The sequence below is a fragment of the Mauremys reevesii genome, linkage group 8, assembly GCF_016161935.1.
Source record: "Mauremys reevesii isolate NIE-2019 linkage group 8, ASM1616193v1, whole genome shotgun sequence".
Lineage (NCBI taxonomy): Eukaryota > Metazoa > Chordata > Testudines > Geoemydidae > Mauremys > Mauremys reevesii.
In genome coordinates, this window is record NC_052630.1 from 6,879,953 (window position 1) to 6,907,878 (window position 27,926).

Here is a 27,926-nt window from a genome sequence, read left to right on the forward strand (position 1 = left end):
AATCCCAGCCTTTGTAATAACCCCATTCTGAATTTGCTTGGTCACACAAATCTCAGATATGACTTCCAATCCCCTCCTCCCCGCCAGCCTTGATGCTGCCCAGATATTAAACCTCAACACAACTACAAATACTCTTATGCTCAGCTTGTTCTCCTTACAGTTCAGACTGCTCCTACAGAAGAACAGATCTGCAGACCAGATGTGGAAATCTCTTGGCATTTAAAGACCTCTTAAGACAAGAATGAGCTAGCTCTGGCAGTACTGCAGTCACCCTTCCTCTCTGTCTCACCCCAAAACCAGGTTATTTCTTGCCATTCACATTCCATATGGAGAATTATTCTTGATGCGCCTTGGAAGGGCGGGATGACTCTGTTGCCTAGTGGGTTTAGGAGCTGAACTGTCACCTCTGGAACCCAGCTTTAGCCTTTGGCTTGGAGCCCAATAAAATAAATGTGGGCGAAGGTGGGCGGGTGGTCTCAGCCTGGCTCCTTCTGGACATTTGGCCACTTTACAACTCAATCCCTGTGACCTGAACCCAGTTGTCAGCTGTTCAGGAGACATGCAGGACTGGAATAGCATTGGCAGAGCTGTGTGTAGGGAGCTTGGGACTACAACAGGGGGTGCTACAGATGAGGACAAAGGTATGTTAGTGGAGTTCCCGCTCCTAGCTCATACTAAGAGCCTGTTGTTTAAAGGAGGCCCAAATTCACCCAGTTTAAAGCAACCACCTTTCCCAAAACGGTGCTTACGCCACCTCCCACTTTCATGCCTCAGGCTTGCAAGGACGCACTTGCTCCACAGAACCTTCCTAGTTTGTCCCCATGTCCCCTCCGCACTTCTGTTCCCCCTCCAGGCACCAGCTGAGTGTCTTCTCCTGACTAATCCCTTCAGACCTGTCTCCTGTGTGCTCCTCACCCCTACAGAACAGCTTCCACTGCTTCTCTCCCTTCTGCCCCTGTATGGATGTGGGGGATGCCGGAGACTGATTCAGAAGCATGTTCCCAGCAGTACATCTATCTAGTGTTTAGTCCAGTCTTGTTTGAATAGCCCCATTCTGCCTGATGTGCTGAAGGGAAGTGATTCCTGACCAGTCTCCTGAACCTGCAGCCAGGAGCCCAACCTATTCCCCTCCTGCTAATGACATTTCCTAGGTCTCCTCCCATCCCCCAGATGCCCCTTCTTGCATTTGATTATAAATATTTGAGGCCAGATCAGTGTTTCTTTCCTATCACAGAGTAACAGTAACTAACCTATTGTTTTTATACATAGAACTGAGTCCATGACACTGCCACAGAGGGGTCATCTGCCATCAAAAATATCCTCCAGATAGAGAGGAAGTGGCTTCGTAGGCTCAGCCCTTACAGCATCATGTCTTTGTGAAGGGATTGTCAGTCTCCAGAGCTCCCCACCTGGTTCCACTCCGCTGCACGGCACATCTAGCTGTGTCTTGTTATCTGCTTGCCTTAAGGCATGAATTCTTCTTTGATAGTCATTGGGGAAGAGGAGACCAGGTTGGTGGTGCTGCTGCAGATGCCACCAATGGGACCCGGGGTGCCAACGGCCGGTGGAGTGGGAGTGGTGGTGCTTGTGGGTTGCGTCTGCTGCTGCATCTTCTTCTTGTTCACCTTCCTCTCCTTGGCTCTCCGGTTCTGGAACCAGATTTTCACCTGTGGAGACGAGATGAGAGAGATGGACAGGCATGGCGAAGGGGGCGAGAGAGAGAGAAACAGGGAAAGCAGCAGCAGGAGAGAAGCAGGCAGTATGAAATATGGCAGTGAGCGAGGCCAGGGACAGAGGAGGAGTGAGCATTTGGGAGGGAAAGAGCGTGTGAGATAATGGGGACGAGAGAGTTAGAGGGAGTCAGTGCAAGGAGTCAGTCCTGGGCCGGGTTAGTTTTTCTGTCTTCACTATTGTTCCTCTGGCATACACAGGATGGAGGGACTTTGCTACAGGGGGCGCCAGGGAATAGGGTGGCCGTGTTTCCCAAAGGGAAAATGTGACACCGCGCAGGGCTGGTCAGAGCCCCTCCCTCCCACCCCATGTGGGGCTGGCATCACCACTCTCCACCCCGCCTCCCCCCCGGCACGTTCCTCCACTCGGCCAGGCCAGGGCTTAACAAAGGGATTGTCCCAGCCAAACTGGGACGGATGGTCACCCTAGGTCGGAAGGAACGAGGAGCCGTGGTGCGGGGGTTGGCGGGGAAGTCTTTGTTTTATGAGCCACCTCGCCACTTTGGGCCTGTGCCCGAACACGAGCCGCCCACCCCCTCAGAGCGCCCGATTCCTAACCTTGCTTCCTCTCTCCTCCGTAGCTTTCTCAGTTCCCCTACAGCGTTCCCAGCTTCCTCTGCTGTTTTATAGGATCACCCTAAGAGTGTGTGGGGGCAGGGGTTCAAAACCTCTCTGCATTGGCCTAACTGCACTCGGGAGTTTTACCGCTGACTTCAGTGGGTGCAGTTAGGCCTAATAGCCAAGGCTGCCTGCATCAGCACATACCACAGGACAACGCGGGCACCACGTCTCACCGCCTGTCCACTTCTGCCCCCTCTCAGCTGCCAGGGATGGGGTTGGCTGGAGGAGCCCTTAGCCACTGGCAGTGGTTGGATAGTTACCCATCTCTCTCCCACTGACTGTTGCTGATGGGGCAAGAGGGAGAATACCCCCTCGGGGTCCAGCCCGGCCCAGTGAGTCGTGACTAGCTCAGCACTGACCTGCCGTTCGGTGAGCCCTAGCGTGGCCGCCAGCTCCGCTTTCCGCCGGATGGTGATGTAGCGGCTGTAGTGGAACTCCTTCTCCAGCTCCAGGCGCTGGTGGTCTGTATACACCACCCGGTACTTGTCTTTTGTTCTGGTCTTGCCTAATGGAAACAGCAGAGAGGACCGTGTCCAGTGACTGGAGTGGGGACTCGGAGTTCCAGATGGCAAGGGATGTGTGTGAGGGCATTACCCCGGTGTAGTCCCCAGTGACCTGCCGGCTAGCCACAATGCAATGCCCTGGATCTCTCGGTACCACTGCAATGCCCTGATAACCAGAGGGTAGAGGAGACATCAAGCCCTTTCAGAAGGGATGCTGAAATACTCTGCCCAGCAATTACCCGAGTCATTCCACCAGAGAGCCCCACACTCCTACCCGCTGGCAAGTCGTCGCTGGAAGAAGAGAGCTGGCTGGGGCGTCCAAGAGAGAAATTACACCGTAGACTGAGGAGGAAGCTGTGCTGTATCTAATTGCACCCGAGGAAGAGACGAGCCACATGTTATGGCACCAGAGAGAGATAGCGCCCCAGAGTCAGGTGTTGGAAGGCAACGATGGACACTGGCTAGGAAATGTAGAATGAACCGGCTTTAAATGAAGCCTGAGAATGCAGAGGAAACTGGAGTCCCTTGGCCATAAAACTCCAAACCCAACCTATTGGAAGAACATCAGGTTTGATCGTTTTAAGATGCATACGCTAGACACCGGGGAGGGAAAGTGTAGTGGAGTCTAGGGGATGGGGCAGTGGACTGGGAACCAGGAGACCCGCACTCTATTCTTCTCTCTTCCACTAACCTGCTGTGCGCCCTTGGGCAAGTCACCTTTCCCCGCTCCAGGCCTGGGTTTCCCCTCCCACTCTTTGTCAGTCTTGTCTACAGAGATTATAAGAGCTTCAGGGCCAGGGCTGTTTCTCACTATGTGTCTGTACAGCACCCTGCACAATGGGGCCCTGCAGTTGGTTTCTGGGTGCCAACTTCCAGGGACAACATGTTCCTATGCCCCTTTCTCTGCTGCATTGGCCAGCCAGAGTGGGTTTGTTTGATTTTCCCCCTCCACTGCTGAGGCGGGGGTGAAAATGTTTTCCACTCTGGCTGGCAAAATGACTAGGGCCGCTCCTGCAGCTGCAGGCAGAGAAACCGAAGGTTCAAGCTCTGTGCCTGGATACCTACCTGGGACTTCTAGCAAGTGACCCCAGCAGGCAGCGCACCTAAGGATGGAAGAAAGCCCTGAATTGCTCACCATGGCCCCGAAGGGATAGTGAAATATGCTCTTGGGACAGGGCAGTGCCGCTTTTTCAAAGGTCAGCACCTAAGCTGTGTCTGCAGATGTGGGTTTTGTGCACAAAGCAGATGCAAGGGCACAGTTTGCAGGTGCAGCTTAGCTGCCCACCTTTGACCAGTGTTTAGTTAGACAAAGCATAGGGCAAGTTACTTGTTTGTTCATTGAGTGAGTTAAATACGTTCTTTGGGGATATTTGTTGTGAATCTCTGCATTTGCTCACAAACATTTTTTTCTGTTACTCCGTTGGGCCCATTGGTTTCAATCAGGAGTTCAATAGGGCTCTTTGTAAGCAGCGGATTTGATGTGAATGTGTCGATACGTTTCACATATAACACTGGAAAGGAAACGGAACTGTTCTTCAGATCCATCACGTGGTAAGCATGTTATGTGAAACTTGATTTTCTTTAGAGATGGCTGCTAGGCAGTAATAGAATGATGTATAAAATATCTAGAGCCTATATACTGTACTAGAAATGATGATTGATTAATAATAAACGACAAAGCAGAGATGGAGCCCCAAACCCCCAAACTCCACAGCTGGACCCCACACATTGCTTTTCAGCCCCAGCCATAAGTAATTTAATCCCTCTGTATAACCATTTTCTCCTAAATGGAAAAATAAAAGTAAATGATACACAGGTCTCCCGCATTAGCTCATTCAGTGTGGGACAAATATTTAGGGATAATACGCAAACCAAAAGTTAAAGGGTTAACAAAAATATACAGTACGAGAGAGGGCTGTGTCTGGGACATCCTGTGGGATTTTGCAAAGTAAGACCTAACTCTAACCACACAACAGGATACTGGGATGTATGCGTCAAAGACCAGGGGTCGGTCATCCATTTTGCTGATCCACAAAGGTTTTCTCCGACAATTCTAAGGGTCCAAAATCTAGCGTATTGGCGTTGTTAGCATTAACTACAAATGGCTGCTGAGCAATCCACATTGCTACCAAACAGAAGTCTAATTGCAGCCGAACATTCAGCTCCGCAGTACCCCGGGGCTGCCTGAAGATAAATGAGTCATGCACAACGGCGTCCTTGTGTACAAGCAGTGAGTCAGAAATACAGCAAATAGATACAACACAGGCCTTTGATGGACCCGCCATCTCACTTCTTACATCCCTGGATTAGTGGACATAGGTCCTTTCTTTCAAGACGTTTTAAGGAAGAAGTGGATATACCCACATAATCAAGCTTACTAGTAAGAATGTCGTGATTTTCACTACCAAATACCCAAGAGGAAAGGCAACAAACACAGCCATGAAATTTTGTTTCATATCCAGAAATCAATAAATTCTGTTCCAGAATGGCAGGCGGGCCATGATGGTGTTTTCAGCTGCACAGTCAACATCCTCCTGCCTGGGAATCAGTCCATTTGTCTTCTTGGAAAACACAGGACAACAGATGTAGATGCTTGCCTTTTCCTAAACTTTTGCCAAAGAGACTGGAGCTGTACCAGGGAACAGTGGGAGCAAATGCAGAGCAGCTCAATGAATTTCCATTGAGTTGCTCCAGATTTACATCAGTGTCACTGAAAACAGGGTTTGGCCATGTAATTTTTGACCTACAGAAGTTCTCCAGAGCTTGACACAGCAATAACTAAGAGATTTCCAAAATTCAAGAAGGCAATGGGCCAAAATCTGCTCAGTTGCACTGGTGTAAATCTGGAGTAAGAGAGGGCAGGACTATGCTCGAAACAGATCATTCTGCATGGTGATTGGTCGTGCCAAAGCATGGAAAGCCTTTTCCATTCAGAGGACAGTATATTGTCACCTCCCTCTTTTTTAATTTGGAAAAGCATGTGAGTGTATTAAATATGTTATTGGAGTGTCAGTGTAACACTGTAGCAGTGAAAGGAAGCATCAAGCCATTCCAAACTAAGAAAAGTGTCAGCAATAGATTACATAAACATCACAATCAGTCCCCCACAAACAACTACCAAATACTTTTCTTGGATCAGTTTAATCAGGAAGACATCCTTATATGGAGGGCCCTGTTCTCAGGTTCCTTGACACCCCTGCATGGCAGAAAGCAGCTGGAAGCCTGGCGGATACTGCCCTTCTGAAGATTCCCTCTGCACAGGGGGAATCTGTGAGTGGCATAAGGAAAATTTAGTGCTCTCTAGCATCCCGTCCTGGGACAGGGGACCTGGCCAGGGGGAAAAGGGCATGATAAGGGATGTGACACGCTTACTGGAATCTCTCAAGAGGGGACTTATTTGCTTTAGTTTTGTTTGTCTTTATCCTTCTTTAATAAAAAAAAATGTCCCTTTCTCCTGATACTGGAAGATTCTTGTATGGCTTGTCAATTCCATCTCTCTATGGTGATGGCCATCGGTCACGCTTGGTAAGACTGGCGTAGTGAAAAGGAATCGGGGAGCTATGTATGATGCTGTGAATACTGCAGCTGTGGAAAGTCCAGGCCTGGATACCAAGATCCATTCCTACAGAGCAGGACACGGTAACAGGCTACAAAGCCTTTCACTTCAAGTTCTCTGGTTCACATCTAGCCCAAGACACTAACTTTGCGTTGCTCTAGAGCAGTGATCCTTACACCTCAGTGATTCAGGAGCCAAATTAGCCACCAACATTACCCAACAGAGCCACAGTCGTGTGAACTCCCTGTTCCATTTACTAGAGTACTATCGATTCACACGTAAGCAGTATGCCAGGGGAAATGTTCAGTATAACATAGTAAAAGCATCCTGATTGGTTAATAACTGAGATTGGTTAATAATTAAATGACCCGGCGTTTTAATATCATGTGCTGCAAACAGCTGCAGGAGACACATTTAAGAGCCACTTGCAGCTTGGGAGTCTCAGCCTGAGTATCACTGCGTTGGAGGCATGAGAACATATTGTTATGTTGTCAGACAATTCTAGGTGTCCAAAAAGTTGCAGAGCTCCCGTAGGTGAAATAAATGGTGCCTGGTGGACAGGTAGCAACGCAACCACAAAGCATGGGCAGTGTGGTATTCTCATGGGCATGGAGACGGGCCTGTCCACTCACCCCAGGAGGGGTTCCTCCAGGAGAGGACTGGGCTCCATTGGCGGATAGTGGAGGAGAAGCTTGAATTGCTGCTCCAGTGCTGTGCCTGTTCCACCGAGAGACGGCTCAGCCTTCCCGGGCTGCCAGTCAGGAGCCTTTCCACAGCACTACTCAGGCCCTGCTCGTCACATCCCTATGCCCAGCTCACTGTCCCCTGACCCTTTGGGGACCTGGTATTTGCCCAGGCTGCAACACCGTCTTCGGAGAGCTAGAAATACAAACATACAGCCTGCTTGGCTAGTCTATTTACTATGCCCAACAGCCTGGTATCTGAATGCCAGTTAAAAAGATCAACATCCATTGCTCACGTGGAAATGTCCTAGAGGATCTGCTGTGGGACAGGCTGATTTCTCTTATTATTAATACCAGCAACCAAAGAGGAATTGGCCAGATTCCTATTGGCCAAAGGGAACTTAACCTGGCCCAAAGCAGGAGAATTAGCAGCAGCAGCAGCAATGGAAGCAGCAGTGAAAAAGGTGCCAGATTTGCACGCAGAGCGCAGGGACGATCCCACTGAGTCAGTGAACAAAATGCAAAGCCAGTGGCAAGGGACTGAAAAGGTTCTATTGTGAGTTGCTCATTTTGCATCAGTTTGGGAATTTCAAATGACTCCGTGTCATAAATGCTTCAGGACGGGCACTTGGCCTTTTCTGGCGATCAGTCAGCTCCTGGCGCGCAGGAGGGTAGCCCACCAAAGGAAGAAAGCAGAGCGGGAGCAGGGCCCAGAGGAGAAGGTACGCACTAAAAAGGAAGAAAGAGGGACCTTATGCCCATCACTGTGGTATCTGAGTGCCTTGCAGCCGACGCCTGGCCGGCAAACCCAGGCAGATAAAATATTAACTGGTCCCTCCCTCAAAACCTTCCCCTAAAGCATGAGCAAGGCCATTTCTGAGGATAAAAAAATAGGAGTGTGTGTGATTCTGTCCTTTTTTAATTTGTGAGCAGCAGCCTGGGCGCTGCCTGCTGTCGGCCCCACCCTCGGGTGGGAGGCACCATGCGGCAATGGAAAGGCTCTTCCTGGTAAGGGTGGGGCTGGGTGTTATTACACCACCTCACCTTCCCGAGGCTCGGTGTTGATTGTACCGGAGTTTGAGGGTGGGCGCATGAAGCTAAGCCCCTCGCCCCAGTCGGGTCTCCCTGTGCACTTGGAACGCTTTGCCCAGCAGGTTCCAGCCACCAAGCTGCCCCTTTCAGTCTCTCCTTTGCCGCTTTTGCCGCCCCATGGAAGGCTTGGGAGGGGAGGGCCCGAGGTCTCTGCAGAGTACAGCAGAGAAGGAACCGCTGGAGTGGAAGACGCGATGCCCCCACTTCAGCCCTACCCAGCTGGATTGTCCCCTCACTCCGGGAGGCCTCCATACCTTTCCCATCTCAACTAGACGGGGATTTTTTTAAAAGAGGTTCTTTCATGGAAAGAGGGGAGGAAACAAGGGTGAGCGTCATCGGAGGGCGGCGGCTCTGGGGCTCACCCTGAACCACGGCACAGAGCCCCAGAGGGAAGAGTCCTCAGGAGAGATGTTGAGGACAGGGTCACCCTGCTGAGTGATTTACGAGGGATCAGCTCACTGGCGATAAGAGGGGGAAACGGCAGCCACCGCAACAGGTGGTGTATGAGCGTCCAGGCAAAAAGCAGCTGCTTTTCTAATGAGTAACCAAGCCCAGGCCAGTTTACTTCCTGCTTCCAGTTTGCCACCAAGCCAAATGCATGAGTGTAAGCGTGTGTTAATACGAAATACGTGCATATGTGTGAGCGCATGTGTGAACCCGGGGATGTGCCTGCGTATGGGCGCATGTGCTGGGAGACAGCTGAGCCTGCTGGGATGTGACCTGAGGACCCCCAGCTACAAAAGCAGTCGCTCTCCTTTTCAAGTGGAAGCAGGATTTCCATCACTGTACCACTCACCGGGGCTTTTGTGTCCTCTCTCTAGGCCTCTGGCTGAGGAGGCCATTGAAGTGCGTGTCCTCAGCAAACAGGCTGAGCGTGTGTTTGTGCACGCAGCCATGGTTGCTCATCCCTGTGTCAGTGTGTGTTCAGAGGTACACATACAGGCATGTGGGAGCATGGGTTTGTATGAGCACCTACGTGGACAGAACAAGAGTTGCATTTCATATAGCACCTTTCATCGAAAGAATAATGTGCACATCTATGCAGCCTTGCATTGGAGGATCTCAGAGCAATTGACAAGCACCAATTAAGTCTTCCAACAACTTGGCAAGGTGGGTAAGAGCACAGCGAATCTGCAACACCACCAGGAATAGAACCTAAATCTCGTAGAACTGGGCATTAGCCACTAAATCACACGTAACAGAAAAGACCTAATTTGATCATCATGTTCACCCCTTGCCAGTAGAAGGGAAGCAAGGTAATAAGACTGGCTCACATCACATCTGCTCAGAAGAGAGCACCTCAGTTCGGCTCTGGGACAATTTTTATAGTGATTTTATTCTGAAAGCCACTGAACAAAACTCTAAGGGCTGGTCCACACTAAGAAGCGGGGTCGAACTAGGGTACGCAAATTCAGCTACGTGAATAGCGTAGCTGAATTCGAAGTACCCTAGTTCGAACTACTCACCCGTCCAGACGCCGCGGAATCGAAGTCCGCGGCTCCAAGGTTGACTCCGCCACCGTCGTTTGCAGTGGTGGAGCACCGGAGTCGACCGCGGCGCTTCCGGAGTTCGAACTATCGTGTCCACATTAGACGCGATAGTTCGAACTCCGAGAAGTCGAACTCACCGCGTCGACCCGGCTGGTAAGTGTAGACTAGCCCTAAATGTTGTATGTGATGGAAACCGCACACTCAGTTGCTATTATTACTTCAAGCCAGCACCTCTGGTCCCATCGCCCTACCCCAATTCCTCTTGCAAGACCGAACAATCTGGTGACCACTTGAGAAACGTGTTTCAGTGTGAGAGTAAGTAGGTGTCATTGTGCAAAAGAGAGAGGTATGTTTGTGTGTGTAACACATGGGCAAATATAGAGTGAGAAAAACACAAGGTTGAGAAGCGGGGCCTTATTATATTATGGACCCACCATAGCAAATCCATGTTTATTGTTGTAAAACAATTTGCATTATAAATCTGATTTTCCCCCTCTAACTTCCACAGATTATAGGCCCTTTCCATCTGAAATGTGCATCAATAGTCTCCTGCCTAAGTGGATTTTTGGCAAGGTTTTTTGCAATTTGTGAGGTGGATCGCACCAGCTGTGTATCCGAGATGTGACTTCAAAAACTACTGATAAAAGTTTTGAGCTAAGAACTCTAAAAGTGTTGCAGTCACTAGACACCAGAGAGAACTAGTGCACAGCTTTGTATTAAACTGTGCCTGGTGGATTATTGAAAAGCTATTAGCTAAGCAACCGGAAAATGGAACATACTGGGGGACATTGCTCCATGTATTCTCTGCAATGGCGATAACTTCCATGAGGAATTCTGTGCTTCTACCAACTCCCACAGGCAGAGTTTGTGGACAAAGTCCTCCTAATTGCTCCAGTCTCTAAAGTTACAAGCTGTGTAGGTGCATCCTGACATTATCTGTGCAGGCATCCCTGGGTTCTGAAATTTATAAATACTGTTCATTCATTTTTCAGGGTCCACGGCGTAATTTACAAGCTCTTCCGGGATTCTTGCAGAGTTAAATTATGGAAGGACTCCTTCCAAGTTTATAAGCACTGCCGGGCTTATGTGAATTTATAAACACAAGGAGTCCTGAAGAAGTTATAAACTCCGCATGATCAGTGAGGTGAAAAACAGGGCTTCTACTCATGCAGAACGTATAGAAGCTCCGTGGGAATCTGACCTTTAACTCTCTTTGCCCCGACTATAACAAGTCCTACAAGTTTTCTCACATTAAGGGGTTCATTTTTAACCACTCAAAAATTATGGACATTTCCAAACAAAAAACTTTAAGGCATCAATTTTGGTTTCAAATGAACATGCCAGATAGCTATTTATTTAAAATATCACTATTAGAACAAGGCTGTGTGTGGATGGGGCGGGGGGAACCATTGGGAAGAGAGGAAATAAGATTCAAAATAAATGTTTGAAAGTCAAGAAATGAGATGGTGGGTGAATCCTGAATGTTCCATGAATTTTAGCAGGAATTATTATTCATCAGAAAGTCCCTGCGGGAAATTAGTCATTTGCTGTTATTTGCTGTTCACCAGGTCTCGTTAATTAATTCTCCTCTTTGTTTCAATGTTTCAGTCATCTAATCAGGTAGATGAAACAATACCATGTGACTTGAGTGACCAATCACTCACCACAAACATTATTATTAACCTTGTTTATTATGTTAGGGCCTAGGAGCCAGAGGAACCAGGTCCTCCCATGTGGGGCTCACAATCTAAATAAAATAGCAAAGGTTGCAGAATGCCAGTGATTCAACCCAACTAATGGTCAAATGCAAATACATCTGCTGAATTCTAAAGTGGACTGTGGCAGATTTAGAGGCAGAAGAAAAGACCGAAATAGTACTCACAATGAATAATTCAGCTACCTTTGAATACAAATGCAGAGTTGCAAACTTAACTCTATCTTTGCAATGCTGTTGGTCCATAACAGCAGTGCAGACACTGCTGCCAAACTCACCTCAGGGCCCGAGCCCAACTGTCTACACAGCTGTTTGTAGGGCCATAGCGCAAGACTCGCTGTCGTGGTGTAGACACCCCCTCAGTGGTGGGTGTTGAAAGAGAGAGGGCTTCAGCCAGGCATTTCTGGTGTCGAGCTCTTATTCGCAACAGGAAGCGACTCGTTTGAGGGATGAACGATGTGCTCGCTCCATTCAGTCACATTGGAGCGAATTAAATCCTTGGTGGCTGGGACCGAAAGCCAGTCACTGTGCAAAATCTTTAGGCCACCAGAGATTTCATCTCAGCACAGCTTTGCTGTTTGGAAAGATCATAGCTATAAAACCAGACCTTTATTTCCACCCCAAGCTCACAGCGGTGAAGACGGGAGACTTAATGTATGCGCTCTAGTGATGCATCTCCACCTCCCCTCATCTGCGTCCCTCTGAAGGTGTGGCACCCCCCCCCCCACACACACACACCTGAGCAGAAAGCCCTTCCACACTGTGTAAGCTTTATTTAAACCTTAGGGGCAAATCCAGTCCCCTCCGTCATGACTGCAGAGGCTCCCCTGGCAGGGCATTCCATCACCTTGCTCCAGGGTGGGCCAGGGACACACCGCACGGTAGAGGAGGCAGCTCTGCATTTCCACTGCCCTGCAGGGCACAGTAGTGAGTGGGGTGGGGCAGGGCTCAAGCAGGTGGGGAAGGAGCAGCACTAGAGGATAAACTGCGCAGCTCTGCGGCTCTCTCCTCCTTGTAAAGAGGTAACATTAGGGCCACTCGCTGTGCTGCAGCCTCAGAGTTGCAACAGCAGCTGGCGAATGACTCCTCAGCCTGTGACTTCCTTCCCCGCTAGCAACTCACCTAGCTACCCAGCACACAGCGCAGTGTTTGGGTTCTGTGCAGCGCGACTACGTGTGGGTCAGAGTGCAGAGCTCCCGGGATCGTGCACAAGTCCTCTGCACCGGGCCATACCAGGCTAGTGTAAGAATCAAGCCTGCAAGGATCGTGCGTGGAGTATGGATGCCCCCCACCCTCCCCAGACGTGGAATCTTAAATTAAAACACAACTCCCCGGGGTCCCAATGCTGACGCTGTTTCAACTGGCAGCACAGTGCTCCCGTTCTCCAGAGGAAGGTCCCATGTAGGGGCAAGAGCTCCAGTGCCCCGGGCCCCCTCAGGAGCCACAGCAGCAGGGAGGATGGGTTCAATGAACAGCCCAGAAGCCACAACCGAGGTCTCCATGAGCACTTTCCACCATGCCATTAATAAGGGGGCACGTGCCAGCTAAGGACGCTTACAGAGCCACCTGCAGTGTTGCCTACAGCCACCCTTCTCTTCGACCCCCGCCCTCCGACAAGGTCTGAGGGGGGCGCCAAGGCCCCCACACTGGGAGGTTGAGCCATTGAGGGCTGTCTTTTGGGGAGCTCTTGTGCAGACCCAGTTGTGTGCCATGGAACCTGGCCTCAGGCAGGGCTGCCCGGGGGGGGGGGGCAAGTGGGGCAATTTGCCCCAGGCCCTGGGGTCTGCGGGGTCCTTCACTCGCTCCGGGGGACCTGGAAGACTCTCACGGGGCCCGGGCCCCCAGAGCTGCTTCCGCTCCGGGTCTTTGGTGGTGGGGGGTCCTTCCGCTCTGGGGCAGAAGGACCCCTCCGCTGCCGAATTACCGCCGAAGACCTGGCATTCGGCGGTGGGTCCCGCTTTGACGGTAATTCGGCGGCAGGGGGGCCCCGCTGCGGGTCTTCGAGGCACTTCGGCGGCAGGTCCCAGAGCGGAAGGACTCCCCCTGCCGCCGAAGACCCCAGGCCCCCGGAATCCTCTGGGCGGCCCTGGCCTCAGGTGTCTGAGAGGATCAGCATGAATTCGCTCCCACTTCCTGACATCACATTCTCACTTGCCACCTTTGCTTTCCAACTCCCCCCTACTCTTGAATGAAGCCAGCCTCTCCTGACAGCCTGGCCACGGGCCTCCTCAGGCCTGGCTGGAGCCCTTAACTGGCCGCTTGAAGTTTTGAAAACGTTATCGCCGCCACTCGACATTCTCCAGACAAGTCAGGACGGCTTGTTTTTATTCTTTCTCTGTCCTATCACAATAATGGCAGGTGAATGACCGGCCGCAAGGAGCCCTTCACGAGGCCAGTGGGAAGGATTTCAGCACCAGGATCAAGAAAGAGCCAATGTCTGTGTGGGGAGAGGGTATCATTATCTTTGTTAATATATAACTCTAATAGCCCTCACCTTAGCCACGATTAGATAAGGGAGCAGCTTTAATGTGCTGTGCAAACCAGAAGGGACTCACTTCTGAGCGTGTGCACTGCAGACACACACCCACTCGCACACATGGCAGGGGGGGAACGGTAGGTTGGGTCCAGATTCTGAGCTGCACCCAGCATCCACCTGCTGCACTGCCTTCCCGCAGATAAGGCCTGGTGGGCTCTGTCTGAGATCACGCTCATTCCGAGGCAAGGAAGGGAACTCCGGCCTCAGCTCCAACACGCAGCATGTCCCATTATACCACGTCTCATCAGAACGCACCTCTCTCGCCATCTCCCATCAGACTGGGATTGCCTGCGGCTGGGTTTAGGAGCTGGGTCTCCATCTATCCGCTGTGGCCCATGCAGCCCCAGACAAGGCGCGCTTTGTCGCTCCCGCCTAGCAGGGGAAGAAAGGGGAAATAAAAACTTCTTCCTGCTTCCTCTAGTCCATACCCTGGACTAGGGCAACCTGCATGAGGCCAGCAAATAAATGAGGAAGTCCAAAGTCACTGGTGGGGCTAGAAAGCAGAGTTTGGCCTTCAGTGAGGTCAAGGCGAATGGAGGATCCCACTTGCTCGCGCCTTTTTCCCCAGGACTGACCTCTTCCTGCTTCAAGAGAGAGTCCTCAAGGAGGAGCCCATGAGACTAGGCACCCAAAAGAATAGTTCGGCATTGAATTGATCGTGCAAAGAACAGAATGATCCAAGGTGTTAGGTCTAAACTCGAAGGAATGGGCAAATATAAGGATGTTCACTTTAGGGTGATATTAGGAACGGGAGGTCCAGGAAATATTTGGGAATATTCTGCATTAAAGAGTAACGGGCCAGGGTGTGAAGGAAGAAGCAGCACTGGAGGAGCAGGCAGAAAGCAGAGGAGGAGTGAGACTTATATTTATTTATAAGAGGTGGCTGTTTCCTTCAAGAGATGGTTACCAGAGATCCAGCCAGCCTTGGGGGAGTAGGGCACAGCTGATACAGCAAATGGGAATGGCTAAGAGGGGGGAACCATGGTGTTGGCAGGTGGGTAACAGGCATTTGGCATCCACCGCAGCAGCAGGAGCAGCACAAATGCATGCAGAGAGGACAGGGGAACTGTACAATTTTATGATGGTGATGGACTCATGAGCACAGTGATAGAAAGAGACACAGATTGGAGCAGGTTATGTTGTGTCCCTATACAGTGGCTGCTCCACGTAGAGGACAAGAGCCTACTACTGCTACCAGCTAATGGAGTTACTCCTTTAGCTCAAATGGTAGAGGCTGGTGTTTCTGGTTCTGAAGGGTCAGGATTATATGCTCATTGACAGCCCCTGGTGGGGACCCTCTCACAGGGGAGAGCACAGTGAGGGGACTGGGGTTGGCAGTTATTAAACCAAAGTAATTAACACTGGAAACTCCAGTGAGGGAGAGTGACCTAGAGAAATGCCAGCTGGTGGACGTGGTCAGGAGGACAGAGCCCTGAGTCCAGCCATTTATGCCTCAGCGTGTAGCACTGCTGCTCAGCTCTGCGCATGTGGCTTCACTCATCCACAGTTCAAACGAAAACGAAGACCGCAGGTCTCCCTAAACCATATGAATAACATAATAATAGACTGGTCTGTCTCTGAGCCTCAGGAGTCAAAAGTCAGAACCACCCAAAACTAAACAGGCAGAACCTGTAGCAAGCGAGCTTGAGCCAGGCCAGCTGTCTGAGAAGGGCAGTGGGGACAGTGCCCTGTGTGGGATGTGTGGGGTGTCTGTGTCCATCTCTTCCTAATGGTGCCTTCTCTGCCCCTCACCCTGCCCGAGCAATGAAGAGACTGAGAGACTGGGGAACTTCTGACTGTCCCCATAAGGATCTTCTCTCTCTCTCATGTATCTCTTTCCATAGCATCTAGCTGCCATTTTTGTTTTAATTTTTTTAATGATGAAAATCCATATGTGTCCAAATACAACCATGGCCCAAACGTCGACAAATTACACCTCTCACCACCCCTGTGAAGTAGCTAAGTACCTATTATCCTCCCTCTTTTATGGATGGGGAAACTGAGGCAGCGAGGCAAAGGGACTTGCCCAAAGCTACACTGCAAATCAGTGGCAGAGTCAGGACTGGATGTCAGACACGACAGACTCCAAACCCTGTGCTGGCTGCTCCTGCTTGCACTGGCTCCAACTTTAATCGACGTCTCTTTTGTGGCTTGGAATAGGAGCAACCTGTGGGGATTTTTCCCTGATCTCCTACATGAAGGCTGCTCAGTATCCTTATGTGAAATGATTGTTGGTCCCAGTTCAGTTCTCACCGCGAAAGGGCTCCCCTCGCAGCTAGAAATAATGGTAATTGTCTCCTAGTTCATACAGGGGCGGCTCTAGGAATTTGGCCGCCCCAAGCAGTCATGCCTGCGGGAGGTGCACCGGAGCCGCGGGACCAGCGGACCTCCCGCAGGGATGACTGCGGAGGGACCGCTGGTCCCACGGCTCCAGTGGACCTCCCGCAGCTGCGGAGGGTTCGCTGGTCCCGCGGCTCCGGTGGAGCATCCGCAGTCATGCCTGCGGGAGGTCGACTGGAGCCGCAGGACGAGCGCCCCCTCCGCAGTCATGCCTGCAGGAGGTCCGGTGGACGCGCGGCTCCAGTGGACCTCCCGCAGGCATGACTGCGGAAGGTCCGCCGGACCCGCCTGCCGCCCTGCCGGCAAAACGCCGCCCCAAGCGCGCGCTTGGCGCGCTGGGGTCTGGAGCCGGTGGAGCCGGCCCTGAGTTCATAGTGTCCCCAGAGAGGCCAGGAACAGAGCTGGAGGACATGGGACCCGGGCTACACGTCATTACAGACGCACAATAATCATGCCCCACCATTCAGGCACATTATCTAATTTGCTAATGAGGTCGCACAGGGAAGCTGTTACCCATGGAGCTAAGCACCCCCTGGCTAAAGAGCGGCCACCAGTCCTCAGGGCAGTCAGACCAGCACATTCCACAGACAACCCACTTTGTCTGAAGGAAAAGAAAGGTTGATCCAACAGCCTCCATCTGAGAACCTGTGAGTCCCGGTAGTACCTGCCTTCCCTATTTCTACCCACCCTCCTTTGTCGGCCTTGTATTTCGTCTACTTCAGACAGGAGCTCACGGTAGCTCCTACAGGGTGGGGGAGGAAGACAGCCAAATGCACGATAGTTGAAGGACACTGATCTGGCTGTGAATCAACAGGATGGGTTTTCACAAGCCCTTTCTCAGCCTCCCAACACAGGAAGTGGAGTAGCAAAAATATAGATGGTGGATGAAACACAAGGGGTGTAATCTGTCTTTCTGAGGGGAAGGAGATGTCAGGTCATAGGTGTGGCCAACAGCAGGGGCAGGAATACTAAGAAAGCTCCTCCAGTCCCAAGTGTCTAGCAGCCAGCGTTTTACTTATTCCAGCAGAACTTTCACGTCCACTGAATGGGAAAATTCCAACGTCACATGTGGGAGTTTTCATTGCAAACAAACTTTCATTTCATATGCACGAGTATTACTCCCCGGGGGAATTCTGTGCCACTGCGCAACGCGGAATTTTGCAGAAATTAACGTTGTGTGTGCAGAATTTCCTTTCCCCCACAGAAATGCGCTGCCGCCATTATGGGTTGCTAGACCTGGCACAGCCCAGCTCACACATAGAAGACACTGCTGGGGGGGAGGGAGTGGAGTGGGAGCTAGGGGGTTCCTGGTAGCTGCAGTTCCCAGCCTGCCCTGACCAGGGACTGAATATCAGGCTGTTTCTCCCTCTGGATCCCTGAGCTCTGAGGAGGAGCGGAGGGTGGGGGGCTGTGGCTGGGCTCTGAGGGGGAGGGGTTTTGGGTATCTGGGCCCCCGGCTGGGCTCTGGGATGTGGGGATAAGGGAGCAGAGAAACAGGAACTGGGTTGTCATAGGAGTTTCTTTAATGCTCTGTTCCGGGAGGAAATTTTTGTGTGTCTCTATCGTTTCAGACATACTTGCTGACAGGTATTTTGAAATGAATTACCAAAATAATTGAAACTGGTGTGATTATGTAATGTTATTTCAACAAATAAAATTTGCAGAATTTTGAATTTTTGGTGCAGAATGCTCCCAGGAGTAAAGCACAGTATCCATCTAGTCAGGGAACAGAAATAATGCCATGTCACTCATCTTATTGGACCAATCACAATTAACCACTACATCTCCCGTGCTAACTATTCACAGAAAACTGGCTGCAGTCAACTATTATTTACAAAATTGTAATTGATTTGATGGCTTTTCTCTGAGTGGGGGAAAAAGCGCTTCCAGGAATGTGAATTATTTCCCCAGTTTTGTGCCTATCAGAAAGCGGTTGTCAAAGGCCCCACAGTGCCCCAAAGCCAGGCTTAGTTACAAGTTAAACAGAGAAAAACCCAGTCCCTCATGACTCTCACCATAACATTAGAGGTGTCTCACAGGATCAAGAACTTGCAGACCAAAGCCAGCATTTTTTAATACAATCCACAAAGAAAATCAGGATCCGGACTAGGAGATAGAACAGCTACAGTTTTCTATGTCACTCATCCCTAACCGTCACCACACACCCCTATTTGATGGAAAAATGCGCTGAAAATGGTGCTTTCTCTGAAACGTAGGTGGATTAACTATTAGGAGGACATCGCAAGCAGACCTAGGCCATGTATTTCACGCAGACTCATCTCTCCCCTTCCAATTCCTTAGAATTCAGCATTGGTTTTGGCACCTGGCAGATGCTTTTGATTGCTCGCCCGGCTTGTCATTAGTACACTGCTAAGCTTCTCATCAGCCGTACCTGCTGTGTAATGTCATATGTGGGAAGGTAGAGCTGAGGCAACAAACAGATTAGCTGGAGGGTGGGTGTATTGTGTATCAGTTTCTCATGGTTCGCCACACTCTGGCTAATGAAGCATGGGCCCAGGGCCCCAGCCTACCGTAATCCAGCACCTCTCAGGATTTTGCCCTCTGTGTCAGAAGGCGCAGTACCCACAAAGCAGCTGCAGACAGTCCCTGAAGATACTAGCTCAACTTTACAACGTTTTCTGCTCTTTTCTCAACTTCTTTTCAGCTCCCAGTCTCTGCACCACAGTCAAACCGTCCAAAGAGGGCCTGATTCTCCTCGTGCTTATAAATTAGGAGCAACTCCATTGACGTTCACGGAGTGAACCCAGTGAAAATCTGGTGTGAGAGCAGAATCGGGCTCCCTTATCACCATGAAAGCACAGTGTTGACAGAGCAGGAAGGTGGCCATCCTTGAAGGTTCCCCCATAAGAAGCCTCCTCCATTGGCCAGAGGTTTTAAGTGTCCCTTCACTAATCTCAGGGTATTATCTGGCCTGGCCTGTCACGTAGGTATCTTCAGTGTTCAAGGGAAGCCCTTTTTTGTTCAAGGAAAGTCAATTCTAAGAAAGTTGGAAAAGTCTGTACCTTGGACAGGCGACTAGCTGCTCAACAAATCCCTGAGTTAATAATTTAAGGGTGGCAGGGGTGGTTTGGGTGTGTACGTGCATGCGTGTGGGTACATAGTGTGTGTGGAGGGAGGGTTAATTGTGTTAAGGACTTTAACAATGGTGCATCATTTACTGAAAACGCCCCCCCACACACACACTTTAGCAGGCTGAGTGAAATATACTGACCTCCTCAGATGAGAAAATTCTCCTATTCAAGAAGACATTAGGAATAGCTGCAAAAGCACCATCCCTGAGACACGCTTTGCAGCAGCATTTCCAAAGCAAAACTTTCCACCACATCTCAGTAATTAGGATTTTTTCCCCTCAAGATTTTGGGGTTAATGCCAGAGCTGAGCAAATAGCAAATAGGGGAAAGTTCTGAGAATACTTGTTTGAATTCTAGATACATTTTGATTTGATTTGACTGCACTTGCAGCAAATTTAACATTTGCTTTCCACCAGCATTCAAGCACTCAAACTTCACTAACATGAACGTTTGCAAAAAGCACATTTTTTACACTCATGGACGCACCAAAAAGTGAAGCTTTAATTGTACAATCAGCAGCAACATTTCACATTCACACCATGTTCAGGAGTTACACAAATCCTAGAACAGAATCCGTGCCATGCGCTTTAGGTAACTAACCAGCGCTGGGTGAATTTCGAAGTTCAGATCTGAAACATTTTCAGCAAGCCCTTCCTAAGCTATTTCTAGAGTGAGGTGAAATTCACAAGAAGGTTTGCAAATAACTGAACCATGAGCAAGCACGAGACTGTCACACTCTGCTTGTGAGCATTTTATGAACAGAAAAAAGAGGTGACGTTCAACAAATAATTTGTTAGGAATGATCTGTTCAAGTCTTTTGAATACTTGGTTTCTTAACCAAATACAGCAATTTCCCAATAACCCTTTCCTTGAAGTCTCTCAATTCTCTTGCACTGTACAGACAGCTGGGACCTCCCCCCAAATAGTTTGATAGTTCAATTGGAGGAGAACATGTAAATATTTAGCAATAACTATATAAAATGTTCCCTTATGTAAGGCCTGTCCAAAGCTCATCGAATGACTCAACTAGAGACTTTCCATTGGTTCCCTGGGCTTTGAATCTCTCCATTGGATTTACACCCCTTACTCCCACATAAAGTTTGATGTTATCCCAGTATCTTATTACCTAGGAAAAACTCTTTCCCAGCAGCTTTCGGGCTATACTAGTAGCTGTTTATTCAAGGAGTGACAGAGAGGAAGGTGTAATTTATAACCTTCTGAAGTATTATGATTTATAGCACTCATAATGAAACTGTTGATATTTACAGCAAAAACGTTGTGGTATCAATTTCCTATTTCTTTTGCAGCAAGGTGGGTAGTTAATCAATCCAGGCTGATTAATGTCCAGTTTATTGATTGCAATAAAACAGTTCATTTAAGCATTTCTCCCTTATCTGTGCCAAACCTGCCTCTAGGCTGACTAGTCTTTGTCTTAATAAAGAAAGTTTCTGAAGCATTTGCCTCTTTTAAAAAAGAATGTCCCAGGAAAGCCCTTAATATTTTATTTCCATTACATATGAAGGACCTGATTCTACAAACGCTCTGCATACACAAATCCCACTGAAAGCTGGGGTATATAAACAAAATCTAATGGGTGCAGTGCTAACCGATTGAAGTCAATGGGAGTTTTGCTATTGATTTTGGTGGGGATTTCACCCAAGATCTCCCTGCTGGATGAAACTGCAGATTCTCACTAAGAATCCTGCTGTCCTTACTCAGGCAAAAACTCCCGTATGTGGAGTGCTTGTGCAAGGAGGAGAGGGACAGGAATTCTAAGCCAATTTTCGAACAAAATGAACTGGTACTAGTGGATATTGTCTGATTTGGCAGCTCTTTCCTGCGGGAAATGCCCATTGACTTTGCTGGGCATTTATCTTGTGTGAGGCCTGTAAGACTGACTTCCCTAGGTAAGGACTGCACGAGTGGGCTTGTCATTAGGAGCCAAGGATGCAGTGGGCAGACGCAGAGCTTCTTTTACAGCCTCCTGATTTTAGACATTGGCTGGGGGCTGGGGAGGGGTGTTTCCTGAGATGCATTGAAGGAGACAATGGCTACTTTATTTGGCGTTTGGTGTGCATTTAATCTAAGAGATATGAACTGAGCCACTCATGATATTTTTCACAATTCAATCAATCCAATTGTCATTTAACTCAATCAGAGGCGCTTTCAAGCCCTATTTTATCTTAATTCCACTCCTGGGTGTAAAATTATTAAACAAGGTTCACCCAGAGAAGATGTTTGTTGGTTTCTTTCTCCCTTTATCAATTGTTTCAAACATTTGCCCCTCCCAAGTTTCTCCTCCAAGGGCTGCCCCGAGAGCCCAAAATTGACCACGTGCAGCCGGCTTCTCTTTTGATAATGGAGGATAATGGATAATGGAGTTTTGGTAATTCCAGGATCTCAGGGAGCACTAATCAGAACAGGAATAAATCAGTGCCCTGGTAACTGGGACTCTGGAGTCATCCACCCAGATAGTAATATCATGATTCACTCATCACCTGTCCTCTCCAAGGCCTCAATTCTGCTATTTGCTGAATGTGCCTACGCAGAGCCCAGGCACATTCAGCAACAAGCTGCAAAACTGGGCACAGAATATGACAAAGAATTCACATGAGCCCTGCTCCAGTCAATTCATACTATACATACAATGAATTCAATTACGAGTCCTATTATTGTTGCTGCAGTGCCTTTAATCTCAAAGTGTTTCTCAAACGATGTACTTAGCGGCACCCCACTGAAATGCAACCACCTCTTGGGCAGAAATGCACAAGCAACTCTGGCATAGTACAACAGCGCTGAGGGGGTGGGGCATTTTCGGCCAAAGATATCTGAGCAAATGCCATTCCCCCCTGAGAAATGCCATCAGATCTTTAGTGTCCACACAGAGCAGAGAGGGTCTCATATGAGAACACCACACCCCGCCATCTTGCCCGGAGTTGAGACCTTCCTCTACCAAGCCAGTCACTCGGGAGAAAGAGTCACCATTCCTATCCTGGGCCACTGCTTCATCCAACTCACTGACAGCCGCACCCATCCTGCTGTAAGGGGGAGAGGACATCTGACCTGGTGTACATATAGTTTTTGTATCAGCAGAACTATTTCATTTAGGAGTGTGACTTGTTCCTGAAATGATTACACTGGAGCTACAGTAAAGCAGTACAATTTTTGGGTGAAGACAGCAGCAAGAGATGACAACACCGCTCAGCAACTGGACCTTGGTGGCAGAGGAGACCCCACCATTGCCATAGCTGTCTGCTTCTCATTCCAGCAGAGACTGAGGCTGTCCCTCATGACAGCCCCATTTCCCTTGGCCTCAGGTCTCCTGCATGGCAGTGCAGAGCTCTCTTTGTATCCGCTAGATCATTACTCTATCTAGCCAGACCACTCCAACATGTCGGAGGGGGTTGTTGTGTCAAAACTTTGAAACACTCCATAAAACAGGAAATGCAATATTTAGATCACAGCCAAAGTGAGACACGGAGCATGTCTCATTTTGGCTTCTATTTTATTTAAGTTCTTATACCACCCCACCCCCATAGCATCTGGATAGATGAATGAAAAAGATCTTCAGTGCTGGTGGATCACTTTCTAGCAGGGACATATTTCCAAGCTGAGGGGCTGGTAAAAGCACTCAGATTCATATGATTTGTAAAAAGAATCCCTTTTCAAAAGGACACCTCCAAAAGTCTCTTGACTATGAAGTGTTTGGTACCTGAATTTTAACCTGGAACAATTGGATGGAAGTTAGCGGGAATTTGTGGGTGCTGATCAGTGGCCCGATTGGACATTATTGGCTTGATTTTCAAATGTGATCCCCAGCTGCTCTCATAGAGATGGATGATTGCAGCTGAGTGCTGGGCAGTTTGGAAAATAAAGCTGTGCACCGATTACCCGAAGCCACTTCTGAATCAGAACCTTCCCTTGCTGAGGTATTTACTCCGTACTGTGTCATATTCAAAGCCAGGCGGCAGGCCATGCTAATGGCCACTAACTGCCACTATTTCAGGAGGAAATACCATTTCTGTCTAAACCCAAATGTTTCAAAGTGCTCTAATTTTTTTGTCGATTTTTAAATTAATTTTTAATTTGTCTGGCATTTACTGCTGTCTCGGCTTCTGTAGTACCCATTTGGCCCTATCAAAACATTCAGTGAAGACCATTTTAAAAAGACTAGCAGAGGAATGATTCCAGTGACATGTCTATGTGCTCCCAGATATGGTCAAATTGGTGCAGATTATATTATTAGTGTGTAAATGAAGATTTTTAATATTACCGAGACCCAGTACTAGTGTGTGGGGGGGGCATCCTAAAAATCTGTACTCAGAATGTAGAATTTATACACGGCTTGATCTTCCTCCCACTACAATAAAGGACAAGATTCCTACTGATTTCTACAGAGCAGGATCAAGCCGCAAGCTGTCTGTTCTGTCTGTTCTGGCCCAGATCTGTACAGCCCTGCAAATCCACAGAGACTCACTTTATATCCAGATGCAGCTAGCTGTGGACTGGGGATCAGATGCGGATACAAATACAGATCTTCCCCTTTTGCTAATGTTGAGTAGTACCTTACTAAGCTACAAGCCCCAGGAGATTTTGACAGGGCCGCCCAGAGGATTCAGGGGGCCTGGGGTCTTAAGCGGCGGGGGTCCCCGCTTCGGCGGTAATTTGGCGGCGGAGGGTCCTTCCACTCTGGGACCCCCCGGTCAGCCCTGGAATTTGAAAGCCCACAGTGCGTCCCAGCTGTATTACCACTCGAGGAGCAAATAAGACAATACTCCGTCTAGTAGGGTTCCTGGATTCGACCTTCCACTGTCATCTTAGTCAACTCTGAACCAGAACCAAACCAGCCATGGTAGATGCAGACATCCAATGCACAAATGGAAAACCAAGGATTCCCCAGTGCACGAGTGTGACTCCCCAGGACAGACCATGGGGCTCTGGGATCTAGGGAGGATCTGGGGAGCAGGATTTGACCCAAAGGCAGAGCGGGGAAGGATAAAGCCCAAGCCGGGCTGGAGATGTGGGGCAGGCAGCCCGGGGTCCAAGCCACTCACACCCTACCCCTTTCCAGCCTGGATTTCCCCCTGGTGCCAGAGCCCTCCCGGGTTGGCGATGGAGGAGGGAGAAGGCCCCTGGGCCGCAGGCCGGCAGGAGCTGGCTGGGCCAGTCCCCTTGGCAGCCTAGGGCCGGGTGGGGGGCACTGGCCAGGCCTTGGCCGCCCCGGCAGCGGGAGCAGGGAGACGTCTCTGGGTCGAGGCCCTGCCCCACCGACCCCTCGGCTCGGAACATCAAAGCGCCCCGCCAGCCCCAGAGCAGGGGCGACAAAGGCCGAGGACAATGGGGCTGCTGGGCGCCCCGCGCCTTCCTGCAACCCGGAGTCACTCCGGATCTGCATGACAAAGCGCAGCGCTTGTAAATTTGGGCTGCCCCTGCTTCCAGCCCCCCTGCCTTAAACAGCCGCGCTGCCTTTGAACTGAGCAGCCGGGCGGCCGCGGAGCGTGTTCATTTGGGTTTGCCTGGGGAGAGACTTCCACCTCCCCCCGCCGCCCCCAGCCTGCAGCGCGGTCAGGAGTTCAGCCGCGGCCCGGGGCCTGCGGGAGAGGCAGCGAGGTGCAGCCTCGAACCAGGAGCCGCGGGACCCGGGGCGCAGCGCCAGACTGCGCCGGGAGGCAACGGGCCGGGAGAGCAGGACACACACACACACGCGCGCGCAACCCGCCCCTGACACACAACCCCACACACACACAACCCCCCCACACACAACGCGAGCCCCTCCACAACCCTGCACACCCCATACAAACCTCCTGTCACACAAAAGCCCACAACCCCTACACACACCGCTGTCTCACACACAACTCCCACCCTTACACGCACCTCCCACACTCCAACTCCCCTGTGGACACCCCCCCACACACAAACCCCTCCAGCTCTCCAGCCTTCCCCTCGCCCACACAACGTCTCCCACACACAGCGCAGCAGGAGCGGGTGGGGGGAGCGCGGAGCAGGACACCCAAGTGACTTGCTGCGGGCTCCGTCCGGGATCTCCCCCCGAAAGGGTCTGAACGATCAGAAACCCTCTTCCCTCCTGCCACGTCTCTTGGGGACGTGCGCTCCCAGCTCTCCAGCCCCTGCCCTGTTCCAGGGGGACAGGGAGCCTGGGCCTCGGGAGGGGCACCCAGTCTGTGCCTAGAAGCCTGTTTCTCCCAGGGATGAGCTCTTGGCATTTCTTAACTACCTGAAAAGGCAAAACGAGAAGCCACTGGGCCGCCTGGGATCGAAGCTCCCGTTGATAATCCCTGGCTCCCGATACCGGAGGGGGAGGGGGAGTGGGCTGTCTGGATCTGATCCTGCATGGCTGCATCCCCTGCACACCCCGCACTCGGGAGGATTGGGGCCCTCAGAGAAGAGCTTCCCAGGCTGGGAAAAGCCAGCCTAGCACCAGCATTTCGTTGCCGCTTTGATAAATGGGTAAAACACCCAGGCCCTGGAAATCTGGGCCCTGAATCGGCCCGTCTCCGAGGAGCACTGGGCTGTGGATCCGGTCCCGGGTGTTTAACAGAATAGTGTCACCTGAATTTGGAGCTAAACTCTTTGGCTTCCAGTCCAGGCGGGCCCCAGGCAGGGCCGGGGGCTGACGAGGGGTCTTTGCAATCGCTGCAATAGGTTTGCCCTTAGCTGCCACCCCGGGGATGGCGATATTGACCTGCTGGGACTGTCACGAGCACAGAGCAAGAACAACGCGGGTTTATGCAGCTTTACTGGGCAGGGGGAAATGCACGTTGGCTCAGGGCCCATATGGGCCAGCTCTGGGGAAACGCTGCTTAAAGGACCCCCGGGAAGCTGAGGCCTTGCAAGCGAGATTTTAATTATCCCCCGAAGTTCAGACGGACAAAACCACCCATATGAACCGTGTGCAAATACATATAAAGATACTTTACAAGCCCCGCGCTCTCCGAAATACCCTGGCACGCTCAGGTGTCATTGGCCGGAGCTCGGTAGGGTAATGCGCATTTGAAAACTCAGCTTCCCCCACGCCGAATGCTGCCCTCCCTTCCTGGCACTGTTGGGGTGCAGGGATGCGCCTCAGCTCTGACCTAAGCAAAGACACCCCCGAGAGGCGGGGGGGGGGGTAAGAAAGTGGGGGAGTTTCCTTACCACCGCTGCTGCTGGTTGGAACGCTGCGCCTCATCCACTCATAGGGGGTGCGCCTTTGCGCATTGGGGGAGAGCTGGGCCACTGAGCTGTTGATGGGTGGAGGTAGGAGTCCAGAGCCTGGAGGCTGAATTGGATTAAAATCAGTGGGGCTGAATCCAAGCTGCCCCGGGTTAGCGACGGAAGAAGCGGCTCCAGGCCCGTACGAATGCCAGTCCTCCTTGGCGGGTGTGTATGGCGAGCCCCAGGCGCCCGCAGGCTGCCCATGGTGTGGGTCACTGTTAATCCCTGGCACGTGATGGTAGCTGGCAAAATCCGAATACTGAGGGGGCGCAGGCACGTAGTTCTGGGGGTTGAGGTTCAGGCTGGGGTGCCTGACCGGGTTAGGGTACATGTTAGTGTCCTTATCCAAAAGATAGCCCACATACATCATCCCCGGATGGCCCTGCGCGCATAATGTGCCTCTGCCGCTCTGCAGGCTTGGCCTGAGCTCCCTGTACGCGGCTCCCACTCCTTCCTGATAAGCTGTTCACCTGAACTCCTTGGGCAGCTTCCCCCACTTCGCAAAGGCACCTCCCTGAGGAAAGGCTTTTATTGGGCCAGCCTCTCGGAGCATTTGCATTGAAAGGCAGGTTTGCATTTCAAAGTGCAGGAATCAAAGGGGCAGGCAGTGGGGCGAATTCAAACGGGCCAGATTGCTCGCCAGAGAGAAGGAGGAAAAAGAAGACCCATGAGGTGGACACGTCTGAGGTGGTGGGTGGGGAAAGGTCGAGCGGCTCCAGGAAACCCAGGGACCCCCGGGCTCGAGGAGATCAGCCCAGCAAGCGCACTGCTGAAGCTCGGCGAACGTTTAAAGCCCCCCCAGCCCGCGCGCACGTGCGAGCACCCCCCTTCGGGCAATGGAGCCGAGTCCCTTTCTGGTGGCACCAGCACTGTTAGGGCCTGACCCAAAGCCTAATGCAATCAGTGGCGTCTTCCTAGTGCGTCCAGGGAGCTCTGGGTGGGAGCCCTTCATGCTCCCCTGCTCCGGGGATCTGTCAGCCCCTTTCCAAACCGGACTCCCGCCCAGACGTGGGGTTATTTCCCTTGCGAACGACCTGGCACTGACTGTGGGTCCGTCCGGGTAACTCCGGAGCTACTGGGGAAACGTCGGGGCTTCTGCCAAGAGTCTTATTTTCCAGCGTCTTGCTGGGGCTCCTGTCAGGTGCCAGGCTGGGGCCGCGGGGAAATGCGCACCAGACTGTCCTGCCCCTAGGCGGACCAAACGGGCCCCATTTTAAACCCACCCCTTACAAAGCTCCAGGGTCTAAGCGCGGCCAGGATCCCGGTTTATTTTTACCCGCAAAAAAAAATCCCCCCGTTTCTGGCCTTTTGCCTTAGATTGCCACGTTACCTCCCCGACACAGCAAGGGCTGGA

General features: G+C 50.9%; 1 protein-coding gene across 1 annotated transcript; it reads right to left on the bottom strand.

Annotated features, from left to right (window-relative positions):
- Positions 1-1,463: 1,463 nt before the first annotated feature.
- On the bottom strand, positions 1,464-26,939 carry CDX1 (caudal type homeobox 1). The gene is made up of 4 exons (XM_039485968.1): positions 26,513-26,939; positions 25,073-25,078; positions 2,711-2,856; positions 1,464-1,667 (listed from the first exon to the last, which is right to left on the bottom strand). The coding sequence occupies exons 1-4, from the start codon at positions 26,937-26,939 to the stop codon at positions 1,464-1,466; spliced, it is 783 nt and encodes a 260-aa protein (XP_039341902.1).
- Between the last annotated feature and the right edge of the window lie 987 nt (positions 26,940-27,926).